The 15126-nt window shown below is 40.6% G+C and overlaps 1 protein-coding gene across 8 annotated transcripts in view; it reads right to left on the bottom strand.

Annotated features, from left to right (window-relative positions):
• Positions 1-5643, bottom strand: part of LOC147028888 (uncharacterized) — an 80998-nt gene extending 75355 nt beyond the window's left edge. For 2 of the 8 annotated variants that reach the window (XM_085879697.1, XM_085879702.1), the window contains exon 1: positions 5576-5643. In XM_085879697.1, the coding sequence (XP_085735823.1) occupies positions 5576-5597 (22 nt within the window). In that variant the 5' untranslated portion in view covers positions 5598-5643. Of the gene's footprint in view, positions 1-1853; positions 1988-4572; positions 4630-4962; positions 5111-5561 lie in introns of those variants that run through there. The other 6 variants (XM_085879700.1, XM_085879703.1, XM_085879698.1 and 3 more) reach the window with 5 other exon arrangements.
• Between the last annotated feature and the right edge of the window lie 9483 nt (positions 5644-15126).

Below are 15126 nucleotides of genomic sequence, written 5' to 3'. Positions count from 1 at the left end.
GAAGGAGACAGGGCTTTATATACTAGAAAGGAGGTGGTTACTAGGAGATATAATGTATGTAAAAATAATGAAGGGTATCGACAAAATAAGTGCAGAATAATTATTCAACACAATAGACAGTGACGGGACTATGGTGGTGGCCATAGCCTGACAATAAAGAAAAGGAGAGTTAGATGGTAGTAAGGCAGGGGGACTTCACTCAGAGAGTAGTTAATGCATGGAATGGTCTCCCTCGAAAGGTAGTGGCAGCAGAAACAGTCGATAAGTTTAAATTAGAACTAGCCGGGAGGCGACGATGGTTCGCGAGCATTATTGAACAATGCCACGATAGGTACAATTGAGTTAGTGGAAGCTTTTGAGGAAGCCCTACCGTAAAAACCTATCTCTTCCGTCAAAATTGACCAAATCAAATCGGATTTTTTTATAAGTTGTACTTATGGACATTACGCACAGCTTTTAGGAAATTAAATTGCAAGAAAAAAAAAATCGAGAAAAAAGTACAAGTGGGTGTGGCTCTGCCCACAAGGGGCGTGGGACGCCCCTCATACAAAAAGACACAACTCGACCATGATATCTAGCTTGTGTCCAAGTTTCATCAAGATCGCATTAAACGTCACGGAGCTATGCTCTGGAGAAAGTCACAAACAGACAGACAGACACACAAACACAACGAAAATAGTGGTCACTGCTGGCGCCCACGAACCAATTAGATAGATACAAGAAGCATTGGTGAAAGAGAGGGATAGGGAAATTAGGACTTTAACCCTTGGAGCACAGTCAAGACAATCATGAAGAAGTGGAAGGCGTATGGTCCCACCAAGCCCCTGCCTAGAATGATCAGGCCATCCCTCTAAACTGGATGACCAAGCAAGGAAGAGACTGATCAGAGAGGCCACCAAGAGGCCAATGGGAACTTTGAAAGAGCTACTTGCTTTTATAGTAAAAACTGATCACTGTGTGCATGGGACAACAATATCCCAAGCACTCCACAAATCTGGCATGTACAGTGGGGTGGCAAGACGGAAGCTCACCTTGAGCCCTGTTTGAGGTATGCAAAAAAACACTCCAGAGATTCTGAAGCCATGCAGCAAAAAGTTTTGTGGTCTGACGAAACCAAGATGGAGCTTTTTCACCTAAATGCAAAAACGTTATGTTTGGCGCAAATCCAACACAACACATCACCCAAAAAACACGATCCCTGCACTGAAGCACGGTGGTGGCAGCATCATGTTATGGGGATGTTTCTCATCGGCAGGGACTGGGCCACTTGTCAGGATAAAAGGGAAAATGGATGAAGCAAAATACAGAAAAAAAAAAAAATTGCAGAGGAAAACCTGCTGCCCTCTGCAAGAAAGATGAAATTAGGATGGAAGTTCACCTTTCAGCATGATAATGACCTGAACCAGACAGTGAAAGCTACACTGGAGTGGCTAAGGAACAAAAAGATAAATGTCCTTGAGTGGCCCAATCAAAGGCCAGACCTAAATCAAATTGAAAATCTGTGCCATGACTTGAAGATTGCTGTCCACCCTCTGCATCCTCTCCTGTCCCACATTCCTCCCAACACCAATTGTTTGTCCAATAACACTGCTGTTGGTGTTTCACCCTTCTGTTGTGTCCTGGAATTTTTTGTGTATAGTACTAATTCTATCTCTTCTTTGAGCCTCCACTCTGGATACAAAAAAAGCTGCGTCAGAAGGAGGAGCCCCCTGCCAACACTGTGCATTTTGGAGAGTGGGTGGGGTGGGGAGGTTTGCATGTTTGTAGAAACTGAAGAATTAGGATGAATCGTACAGTAAAATAAAAGCACGAAATGCACATTTCAATACGAGTAGTACACAACAGCGGTATACCTGTGAACATTCAATTGGTTGTAGTATTGTTTTGAATCTGGCTACAGTAGACATTGGTGCCGACGATACAGCTTTCTTGATCGCTTGCTCCGCTTGCGAGGTGGTGGTTGATACAGAACGGCCGGCTTGGCAAGCTGCTTGCCAACAGAACACACCACTGAACATTTGTGGAAAAATATGTGAAACAGATCAAGAAATGCCCAAAGCATTCTGATCATTAGAAAATGTACCCGTGATTGATCACACACATAGTGAGGGGACAGGACAAAAACCGCCAATCATAACCTTATGCAACATCAACAACAACAACCATCGCCGACAAAACACTAACCAAACCAATTGGAATCATTTTAAATATCACACAAGAAACGAGAAGGGCACTCGGTAGAGCGCATACCTGCGCCACGTAATGCCTGATCCACGAGAACATATCGAGCCCAATCAATACATTTTTGAGATCTCATGCTACACAAGGCTATATCATTTTTGGCCCGATCTCTCAATGGTGAAGAATCACTTTAAAAATTAAATAATTCTCGTATCCAGATCCAGATTCGGATCTTCACCAAAATTGAATCAATCCTTCCTTGCCGCACTCCCAACCTGTCCACCAAGTTTCATCCGAATCCGTCCACAACTTTTTGAGATATCGTGCTATTATAGCGAACGCAGTGAGCTTCATACTTAACGCGTGCACATGAGATAATAGGAAACAACAACAACACAATACCCTGGCAATTTGGAATCCGTGTCGTTGGCTATGACCCTTTTGCTTCCAGGTTTTTTTTTGCTTCTGCTTCTTGTCATGGGGAATGATGCATGCCGGGAGATAAAGGCATCGTCAGAGACATGAAAGACCCAAATAATATCAGGCATGGTGTATATTTCCTCCACTGATTTTAATAAAGATATCTCCCGCATAATCAAAAAATAATTTTTTATCGTGATTTACGTTATTTGATCGCTGATCCCGAATCCAGGCCGAAGTAACCAGAAATTGCATATACAGTTGTGAACAAGTTATAGGTAAAGTCAGAAGCAAATGTAAGAAGAATTCTACGTTGGCTTCTAGTATTTTTTTTTTATACGTTCGCTTCTAGTATTTATTTTTTTAGATGAGGTCCTGTTCTTGGCGGTGTAGTTGTTGTTGTGAAGGTAATTTTTTTTTTTTTCGATGAGACCCTGTTCTAGGCAGTGTAGTTGTTGTGAAGGTAATGTTGAGGTAATATTCATTATTTTTTTTCGATGAGATCCTTTTCTAGGTGGTGTAGTTGTTGTTGTGAAGGTAATGTTGAGGTATAATGTTGAGGTAAAAAATTTTTTTTTTCGATGAGATCCTGTTCTAGGCGGTGTAGTTGTTGTTGTGGAGGTAATGTTGAGGTAATATTTATTTCTTCAGATGAGATCCTGTTCTAGGTGGTGTAGTTGTTGTTGTGAAGGTAATGTTGAGGTAATATTTATTTTTTCAGATGAGATCCTGTTCTTGGCGGTGTAGTTGTTGTTGTGAAGGTAATGTTGAGATAATTATTTTTTCAGATGAGATCCTGTTCTTGGCAGTGTAGTTGTTGTTGTGAAGGCAATGTTGAGGTAATGTTTTTTTTTCAGATGAGATCCTGTTCTTGGTGGTGTAGTTGTTGTTGTGAAGGTAATGTTGAGGTAATATTTATTTCTTCAGATGAGATCCTGTTCTAGACGATGTAGTTGTTGTTGTGAAGGTAATGTTGAGGTAATATTTATTTTTTCAGATGAGATCCTGTTCTTGGTGGTGTAGTTGTTGTTGTGAAGGTAATGTTGAGGTAATATTTATTTCTTCAGATGAGATCCTGTTATAGGCGGTGTAGTTGTTGTTGTGAAGGTAATGTTGAGGTAATTATTTTTTCAGATGAGATCCTGTTCTTGGCGGTGTAGTTGTTGTTGTGAAGGTAATGTTGAGATAATTATTTTTTCAGATGAGATCCTGTTCTTGGCGGTGTAGTTGTTGTTGTTGTGAAGGCAATGTTGAGGTAATATTTATTTTTTCAGATGAGATCCTGTTCTTGGCGGTGTAGTTGTTGTTGTGAAGGTAATGTTGAGGTAATATTTATTTCTTCAGATGAGATCCTGTTCTAGGCGGTGTAGTTGTTGTTGTGAAGGTAATGTTGAGGTAATATTTATTTTTTCAGATGAGATCCTGTTCTTGGCAGTGTAGTTGTTGTTGAGGTAAAAAATAATTTTTTATCGTGATTTATATTATTTGATCGCTGATCCCGAATCCAGGCCGAAGTAACCGGCAATTGCAGCATCGTCTGCTATGCACCTGACTGACCTCAGATCTGTCAAAAATCATCAGCTGTGCGGCGCTTACATGTACCACGGTATAGTTGGCAAGTATACAGTTGTGAACAAGTTGTATGCACAAATGTCCGAAAAATCATAGCAAAAAGAGTTTAATTTGATGTATTTAAGAAGCGAATGCAAGAAGAATTCTACGTTCGCTTCTCAGCTTTGCCTATTCCATATTATAATTTTGGCCTGATATGATCTCTCAATGGTGAAAAATCAGTTAAAATATTATAGTAGTTGGATCCGGATACAGATCTTCAGCAAAATCTAATCGATTCGTCCTCGTCACACACCGAACCCGTCCACAAAATTTCATCCGGATCCATCCACAACTTTACGAGATATCCTGTACACAAACAGAGAAACAGAAAGGGGGTGAAAACATCACCTCTTTCACCTTTGGTGATGGAGGTAATCAGACATAGGCGGAGGCCATCCCACCAGCCCATCACGCCTGCAACCACAATCAACACCACACAAGAGGAAAAATGCAAAAAACGTTATTTATATATTGTTTTTTTTTTTGTAGTTTTTATATTTATTTTACTCATCGATCATATTCAAGCTTTTCGCATCTGAACGTTGAAATATCAATCTTGGGAGACAAAGAGTCAAGTGCACCACCGTCGTCACGTGACGTGTGAAATCGAGTCAATTCCCCTTTTACATCCCGAAACGGAAAAAAAGTGCGATCCTGCCCTTTTGTCCCAATAGGTTCCCTTTCATCCCGGAAGTATTAAATACCAGAATTATTCGATTCGTGCTCAGATTTCGCTCGATTTTTCACCTCAGTTCCACCTTTGACGATACTGTTCAAAGTGCTGTGGTATTTGTTGCACAATGAATCGCGTGTGTGGAGGATTCTCCGTCGACGCAACGTCCATGTTGAGTTTTACACACAGCCTTCATAACCGCGTCTTCTTCTTCTTCTTCTTCTTCTTCGTGTACAATTATTCACAGGTTCTTGTGGGGTTGGCCAATGGAAGCTTGGCTCCAAGTCCTTGACGAACGCGGCGAGCTAGCGATCTCACGCCTCTGAATGGCCTCAAAATAATCGCTAAAATTACAATCGAAATATAAAAGCAAACAAAGAAGCACCGCCAACACGCACGGTGTTCTGCGTTACGTCATTATATAAAAATCAAGTGAAATTCCGTGTTCGCAGAAGAACGATGCAAAAACCCCTTGAGGGAAAGGTCACGGCGCGAAACAATGGAAGAAGCATCGGCGAATAACTTCCCACAGGAATGAAAGGAAAATTCTACATCGGTGGTGAAAACAAAAAAAAACCAACAAACGAGCGCGCCGTATCAAGCCGAACATAACACAGACACGTCCTGTGAGACTCCATCGGTCTCCTCACCGCGGAATAACATCGCAACTCACACGAGCTCGCTCACCTTCCCGCCAAGCACCGATCATGGGCACCAAAGACAAGCCCACGTGAGCAGAATAATCCGGAAGTAGAATAACGACGAAAACAAAATTAAATAATAGAATATAATAACACACAAACCTGTTTCTTTGTGAGGAAGATGTTTAAAATATAAAAATAAAAACCGACCACTGGTCAACTTTGACCGAAACGCACGTGTTACATTGAGACCCACCGAACGCGTCACGTTCACACACCGATAACTCTCCCTCGTCACACATGCACCGGTCGAGTTGCTCGGTGGAATTCAAACAAGATGGCCGCCAAACCATGTGACTTGTGACGTCATAATTTTTACTATGTATGCAGACATGATGGAAGATGATAGTTGCGAATCTTCGCTTCGTTAGGTTATGTCATTCCAGAGAAAACATTATTTAATATTTTTTCTTGAATCCAACATGGCTGCCAAACCATGTGACCTATCAATTAGAAAATATCAAAAGGCACCAGTTCACCACTTGCTTGATATGTGAACCAAATTTCGTAAATATATCTTGAGGGGATTTGTAGTTCAGCTCCAGAAACGAAATGTGACGGACGGACGGACGGACGGACGGACGGACGGACGGACGGACGGACGGACGGACGGACCGACGGACGGACGGACGGACCGACGGACGGACGGACCGACGGACGGACGGACCGACGGACGGACGGACCGACGGACGGACGGACCGACGGACGGACGGACCGACGGACGGACGGACCGACGGACGGACCGACGGACCGACGGACGGACCGACGGACGGACCGACGGACCGACGGACCGACCCCATTTACATATCCCCCGCCAACCTCGTTGGTTGGCGAGGGATAATAACAACGAGAACCGCACTCGGCGAAGCGCGTACCTCACTCACTCACCTCGGCTGATTCGTTTCCGTTTTGCATCCGACTGGTAGGGCGGATCTGGATCCCGACCTGACCCAAAATCGAATCGGCTTGTTCTTGTCACCTCCCCAACTCGTCCACCAAGTTTCATCCCAATCCATCAATAACTTTTTGAGATATCATGCTATATATGGTCTGTGGCCCGATTTCTCAATGGTGAAGAATCGCTAAAAAATTTTTTTAACTATTCTCCGATCTGGATCCGGATTTTCATCAAAATCGAATCAATTCTTCCTTGTCAAACACCGAACTCATCCACCAAATTTAGTCCGAATCCGTCAATAACTTTTTGAGATATCATGCTATATATGGTTTGTGGCCAAATTATCAATGGTGAAGAATCGCTAAAAAAATTTTTAACAACTCTCCTATCTGGATCTGGATTTTCATCAAAATCGAATCAATTCTTCCTTGTCAAACACCGAACTCATCCACCAAATTTCGTCCGAATCCATCAATAACTTTTTGAGATATCATGCTGTATATGGTTTGTGGTCCGATTTCTCAATGTTGAAGAATCGCTAAAAAATTTTTTTTAACAATTCTCCTCTCTGCTTCCGGATTTTCATCAAAATCGAATCAATTCTTCCTTGTCACACACCCAACTGGTCCACCAAGTGTCGTCTGAATCCATCAATAACTTTTTGAGACATCATTCTATATATGGTTTGTGGTCCGATTTCTCAATGGTGAAGAATCGCTAAAAAAAATTTTTTAACAATTCTCCTCTCTGCTTCCGGATTTTCATCAAAATCGAATCAATTCTTCCTTGTCAAACACTGAACTCATCCACCAAGTTTCGTCCGAATCCGTCAATAAGTTTTTGAGATATCATGCTATATATGGTTTGTGGCCCAATTTCTCAATGGTGAAGAATCGCTAAATAAATTTTTTTTTCACAATTCTCCTATCTGGATCCGGATTTTTATCAAAATCGAATCAATTCTTCCTTGTCAAACACCGAACTCATCCACCAAATTTCGTCCGAATCCATCAATAACTTTTTGAGATATCATGCTATATATGGTTTATGGCCCAATTTCTCAATGGTGAAGAATCGCTAAAAATTTTTTTTAACAATTCTCCTATCTGGATCCGGATTTTCATCAAAATCGAATCAATTCTTCCTTGTCAAACACCGAACTCATCCACCAAATTTCGTCCGAATCCATCAATAACTTTTTCAGATATGCTGTATATGGTTTATGGCCCAATTTCTCAATGGTGAAGAATCGCTAAAAAATTTTTTAACAATTCTCCTATCTGGATCCGGATTTTCATCAAAATTGAATCAATTCTTCCTTGTCACACAGCCAACTGGTCCACCAAGTTTCATCCGAATCCGTCGGTAACTTTTTGAGATATCATGTTCACAGACAGACAGACAGACAGACAGGAGTGAAAACATAACCTCCACCCACCTTCGTGGTGGAACCCTTTTGAGCCCGGAAGTAGTACTGTATTGCAGGAACAAGGAATAACAAGTTAAGTCGACGCAGGAGGAAGCCATTCGGCCCATCATGCCTGTGCCACACCAACACCAGACCGAATATCTCCATCAAAACGGCACAATATGATTGGGGGGAGTGAGGGGCAGAGCGGCTGAGGAATGGGTGGGCGAAGTCGGCTTTTGGGTGAGAGATATACAACACCAACCACACCTTATCCCTTGATGTGACCTTCATGGACTTGACACTCCGCACAGATGCTCACAATCTGATGATCCATCATCATCATCAATATTCATCTTTGTAAGGCCGTTGGCCCCATGATGATCTTTTTCATGCTTGGGGTTCACAAGGTACATTATGCAGCATTGCACCATTTTTAAAATGTACTCGGTGCAGACAGCAAACAACCTCCGTGTTTACCTGTTACACAGTAGTTATAGTTAGTGGTGGATTATTAGTTCTGCCACCAAAGGTGAAGGCTATGTTTTCACCCCTCCATCTGTCTGTCTGTCTGTTTGTTTGTTTGTTTGTGTACAGAATATCTCAAAAAGTTGTGGACCGATTCGGATGAAATTTTGTGGACACATTGGGTGTGTGACAAGGACAACCTGATTGGATTTTGGTGAAGATGTGGATCCGACGACTAGAATTTTAAAAGTGATTCTTCACCATTGAGAGATAGGACCAAAAATGACATCGTACTGCATAGCATGATATTTCAAAAATGTCTTGGGCCCGATATGTTCTCGTGGATCAGGCATTACGTGGTGGAGGTACGCGCTCTACCGAGTGCCCTTCGAGTTTAACTATGTTTCTGCGTTTGTTTGCGTGAACGTTGATTTTTTTTATTATTATTATTTACGTTAAGAGAGAAAACAGGATGCCGACAAAGTTGATATGTGATGGCATTGACCTGCTCAGTACATTAACATAATTTATCCTGTCTGGCGCGGTTCGCCACGCCCATTTGTGTACAACTTCCCACGTAATGTGAAGGTGGCTCCGGTATGGTTGGTCCTTCACGGCTCATTCCATTTGTTGGTTTGTGCTCGCAAACCGAACTCTCGGGTGTTTATTCTCCTGTTTGTTGGTTCGCGGGTGCCAACAGTGACCACTATTTTTGTTGTGTCTGTGTGTCTGTCTGTCTGTTGGGTGGTCACTAGACTACCGTTATTCTCAGGTTTTCCGTCTGTCTGTTTGTATGTAATGGACAGCTCTGGAGGCCAGAGGAGTCAACCGATTTTGAAGAAACTTGACTGGTAGCTTCATACCACGATCTAGTTGTATGCTTTTGAGCACCGTTGCTATGGATGCCACCGTTACCTAGCAACGGGACTTTGAAATTTTTGAAAAATCCCCCCCCCCCCCAAAAAAAAATTTCGAAAATCAAAAATCGGCTTCCGCGCTTTTATGCACACTATAATCAATCTCTTTGTCAAAAAATTTCAGCCCTGTCCATCAAAAACTGTATGACTAGTATGCAATAATATAGTGACCACCCATGTCGCCTACCGGCTTGTCTGTCTGTTTGTGACTTTCTCCAGAGCATAGCTCCGTGACGTTTAATGCGATCTTGATGAAACTTGGACACAAGCTAGATATCATGGTCGAGTTGTGTCTTTTTGTATGAGGGGCGTCCCACGCCCCTTGTGGGCGGAGCCACGCCCACTTCAACTTTTTTAAATTATTTTTTTCTCGCAATTTCATTTCCTAGAAGCTGTGCGTAATGTCCATAAGTACAACATATAAAAAATCCGATTTGATTTGGTCAATTTTGACGGAAGAGATAGGTTTTTACGGTAGGGCTTCCTCAAAAGCTTCCACTAACTCAATTGTACCTATCGTGGCATTGTTCAATAATGCCCGCGAACCATCGTCGCCTCCCGGCGAGTTCTAATTTAAATCTTTCATACATCATCGTGAGCATGATGAACGCGTTGAAATCCATGGATAAGGCCATCATTCACATGCCCAGCAAGGTGAAACAGTGGAGGACCCCCCTGACCTTCATATCTCACGATGCATGAGAACACGATTTGATAAGGTAGAAAAGGCCCATACGGCATCCAGTCGAGCTTTAAACGCAGTGGTTGATAGTACGAGAACAATATCTGAAGGGAGGTCATTCCACAGATTCATAATTCGATGGGAAAAGGGAGAGGAGTGGAAGTTCCTTCGTGCTCCATGCTTGAAGATTTTCGGAGGGTGTCCACATCACATCAGGCATTATCTTGACGAAGGATGAAAAACTGATTTCGGTCAAGGTTTTCATTCCCCCACACAATCATAAAGACCTCGATATTACACATTGCACTCTGCACTCATGAGGCTTATGACGAATCATATCGGGATAAAATAAGTATATTGTCCATGCTTAAGTTCAGATGATGGCGTTTGGGAATGCTAAGATGCCATTCCCAGAGCGCTACCATTGCATTTATGGAGTCAAGGTTTCTTTGCATAGCTGGGGCCTTCCTCCTGTTACAGATGCATTTGACATCATTGGCAAAGAGCAGGCATTGGCTGAAAAGGTGGTCAGGCAGGTCATTTATGTAGATTATGAATAGGAAGGGACCAATGACAGTGCCTTGAAGGACACCGCTCAATGTCGGAGCCCTGTCAGAGAGAACACTATCAACATGGACCATCAACTTCCTAGAGATTAGGAATGCAGCTATTTCCAGCCAGGAAGAGGAACATTTCCTGCGATTCCGTAGCTCGTAATTTTCTTGAGGAGAAGGCAGTGGTTGACTGAGTCAAAGGCCTTGCTGATGTTGAGATGGCAAATGTTGACTGAGGCCCCCTCATCTAGCATATAGGCTGCTATCCCCACAGTGATGAGGAGGTTGGTGAGACAGGATCTCCCTTTGACGAAGCCGTGCTGAGAATTGCAAAAAAGGAAGTTTGTCAGGTAACCGGTGACAGCAGACTTCACAAGTCTCACTATGACATTACATACTGCACTCGTTTGGCTTATGGGGCAAGAATTTGTGACCTCATCCTTAGGCCCTTTCTTGTGGATCGGTATAATAACAGCATCTCGCCAGTCATCAGAAACGGTTCCACCAATTAACATTTCATCGAAAAGGATAGCTCGGTGGTCAACCAGGACCTCTGCAAGTGCCTTCAGGAGTGCTGCGTGAATATCATCAAGTCCTGCATACTTAGTGGCATTGAGGTTTAACAGGGCACCTCACACCATGGCAGGAGTGACCTGGAAATCCAACTGGCTGCCCTCTGCATCACTGCTCATAAAAAGGGTCTGTGAGATGGAAATTGTGTTGATACACTATTTGGAAGAATGTTCGGAAGGCATCTGCGGATATAGCTGTAATACTGGAGCCTGTACAAGCACAATAGTGGGCCACGACGGAGGGAGACGTTTGATCGGACATGCGCAAAAAATTATCTTTATTGTCCATGGAATTTATGAGTCATTTCTCGTGCTGTATTTTGCTCTCTCTGGTCAAGGTATTAGCACGGTTAGGGGCATGCCTGTAATCTCCCAGCTGGGCTCTGTGGGAAAATGCATGAGGGCTATCCAGTGCTGATTCCTCCATCTGAGAGCTGTCCTGATGTGACTTCAGAAACAGGGAGGCCTCAAGACTATAGGTTTACAATGTGAAGGGGGATGTGGATGGCTTCTAGCTCCAGAATGTTGATCTTGAAAACGTTCCACAATCTAGAAACGGATGTATTACTCATGGAGTGAACACCCCAGTCGAGACTCCGTGTTGCTTCAATGATTGCTGGCTTGTCCATTTTGGTATATCTCTGTTTAAAGCTCTGCAGTGGCTGGCGTTTTGCTGGAGTCACCATGGTAAAATGGATACAAGCATGGTCACTAAGACCAAGGGGCGAGAGTGATCTAAACTCCAGGCTCAAAAAGAGATGGAAAGACATAATAAAGAGTAAGAGACATAACAAAGATTATATCTTTCTAATAAATAAATGAGCATTGATGAATGGTTTAAAAGATTTAGAAAGAATACATCAAATATAGACCTTGCCAAATATTGTGAAAAACTAAAAATTGATCACGTGGTTATTTGTATGAGAGATTAATTAACCAAATTTCCTGAAAATACAAAGAATATTATTATGAATAGCAGATACCCATCTACGACGGGTATGGGGGACAGGACGGATCACAATACTCGGTTATGGTAGTTTCTTTGGATGTTTTGCGCCACATTCAACAGTTCAGTTCATATTGGTGGCGGGTCTGGGTGCCAATGGTAGCGTTTGAAACCGGTCGCTTTAGATTGTTGGCCTTGACACATAGTGCCGGATTAGTAACACGAAAGATTTGACATATTCATCGTTTCTGTATGACCTCAATCAACAGATTAACAACATGGCAGGATAAAAGTCATAAATGCTGAGTTGGAACAAACGTCCTGAACTCACTTATGGACGTAGTTAAGTAAAGCACGTCATCTGGGACCTGGCCGTCGGTTTGCCGCTGAATGCTGCTGATTGTGACGTCATCGATTCCCTCTGAAAATTCTATCTATATTCGATTTTTAAAATCCGCTATCACCTGAGTAAATACATGGAACACATAATGTGAAGATTTCGGAAGTATGAACAGAATATGTTCAGAGAAAAATGTGTGTTAGAAGTTCCAGGCTTATGCCCATTATATTATGATTTAGAAGATGATAATGGGAATGGTTCTCATCAAGTATGTACTCATAATAGTTGAGACAAATATTATTTTAGTAGTTAAGGTCTTCCACCACCTGTTGAAGCAATGAAATTCTTATGGAATGGTGTTTATCAAACATTTCAAGTCTAAGAGTTCAATTCGAATTGTTGCGGACAATTATGCTGATATGTATTATTTTATCTCAGCAATAATTAGGATTTTTATAATATCATTATTAATCTAATATAAATGACTTATGTTGGAAAAGATGGTTCTACCTTTGGCGTATCCCAAGAGTTGGATATTGATTTATCAAATTATTATACAAAAGCACAGGCTGAATGACAGAAATACAGTACAACAAAAAATATTAATATGAAAAATGTTAACAAATTAATCAATTATCCAAGCCTGACAGATGTGAATGACTTAGTGAGGTTAAATTATTTGACAGAATATATATATATATATATATATATATATATATATATATATATATATATATATATATATATATATATATATATATATATATATACTTGAATAAAATGGCGATGTATTCCAAAGATTCAGTAATGTTGATTATATCTCCAGGTCATACAAAATTCAGTTCTAATTGAAATTAAATTTTATAAAGAAGGGCATATAGTTTTTTTATGAGAATAAAACCTTGGGGATATGATATGAATGATTTTGGGTATAATTGGTCTTATAAATAAATTAGTCTTATGAACCTACAAGACCTGAAATAATTAAATCAGTCTCGTACGGAAGAATATTATCCACTTGGTGACAACTCGTTTTACTCAAGCTTTGAGTTACCTTCTGATGAAGAGGATAACAATTTCATTTCGAACATTGGTAAGTTTCAGACAGGAGCTTCATACACCATTAAAATGTTAACAAAAACCCTGTCTATGATTAATTATTGATCTTTCTTTTTATTACAGCATTTCAAACTCACTCAGAGAAGAGGTTAATTGTGAAGCCAATGAAATTCACAAGCAATGGGAAAATCTTAATGAGGTCCTTGATGAAGGTTCGTTCTTCAGAATTTTTGCAACGATTTGAATGATTGTTTCAATGATCTCCCTCTGACACGGAAGCCTCAGATTATTTACCCAACAAATTTGTCCAACATTTCCACATTGTTTGAAGAATTATGTTGTGGATGCAAATTTATCTTGTCTTTGCCTAATGGTCTTTCAGTGTGATGGTAAAAGAAAATGAAGCCCAATGAAGCTTGATTGATAATTAACCTGGGAAGTAAAGGATTTTTTTTTTTTTTAGCACATTTCGCAATACAATGTATTGATGAAACCCTTTAATGGGAAATGTCTGATTCAAATACAACATGATTATTACATTTGTCTACTTTATGATTGTGTATCTGTTTTCCATATATGTATCCATTTGTCATTTAAAATGGCCTTATAGTTCTTTAATGTATTGGAAGGTTACCAAGCTGTGATTAAACATCAGAATCCCTTTCCTCAAGAATGCTGGCCTTCTAAATAATATATATATATATATATATATATATATATATATATATATATATATATATATATATATATATATATATATATATATATATATATATATATATAATACCAATCTTGCACACGAAAAACTCGGCTCGCCGTCACACGATCCCTATGAAATTGCTGTGGCACTTAGCGGACATGCCGACAATGTTTGGGAAGTCTTGGCGTTCCATCGTACCACTTGCATTTTGCACAATGCGTATTTTTGTCATTCCCCGTATACGGTCTGTCGTCTGCTACCAGCTATGTTGTACTGCTATCCCGTGCATGTGCACAGGTATCGCTAGTATATATATATATATATATATATATATATATATATATATATATATATATATATATATATATATATATATATATATATATATATACTCAATATTAAGGGATACTCATATATTAAATAATTTTATGCTGGTGCCCGATAGTCTAGTTGCACCCTTTGAAGCCGGAGTCTGGTGTCACTGGAATGTGTGTTTAGATTGTGTCCGTATGTCTCCTTTTGAACCCTTATCATCCTTTTGATCGTGAAGTTGTTTTCCAGCTATTATGTTTAAGTTGACCTCTGTATAACCACTGTCAGAAGGCCTTCAGTGCCCATCTACCCCATTCCTTCAAAGCTGCCCACTGCAGTATCTTATCTCTTGAGTCTCATCAGATGCCTTCCCCAATCTCACCCCTCCCCATTCTGTTGAGTATAAATAACACTCAGATCTATGTAACATTGGAAAAGAGGACCAAGCGTTTTCCTTACTCTGGTGTTTTTTTAATTCCTCTTTTCTCCATGAACATGTTTTTTAATAAATACTTCAAACTCTGACGAGAGGAATTTAATTCTTCAACAATGTGAAAGGTATTGTAAATAATAAAAACACTGGTGTTAAACGAGATGTTGTTCCTAATATGAGTGAATGCAAGAGGTGTTCAATTGTCTGTGTCTGTTCTCTTGAACCTGTATGTCTGTTCTCTTCCAGCA

This window comes from Eptatretus burgeri, chromosome 4 (genome assembly GCF_056783735.1).
Source record: "Eptatretus burgeri isolate ZD-2024b chromosome 4, Ebu_testis_v1, whole genome shotgun sequence".
In the NCBI taxonomy this organism is placed as follows: Eukaryota; Metazoa; Chordata; class Myxini; order Myxiniformes; family Myxinidae; genus Eptatretus; species Eptatretus burgeri.
This window is presented reverse-complemented; position numbering and strand designations above follow the sequence as displayed.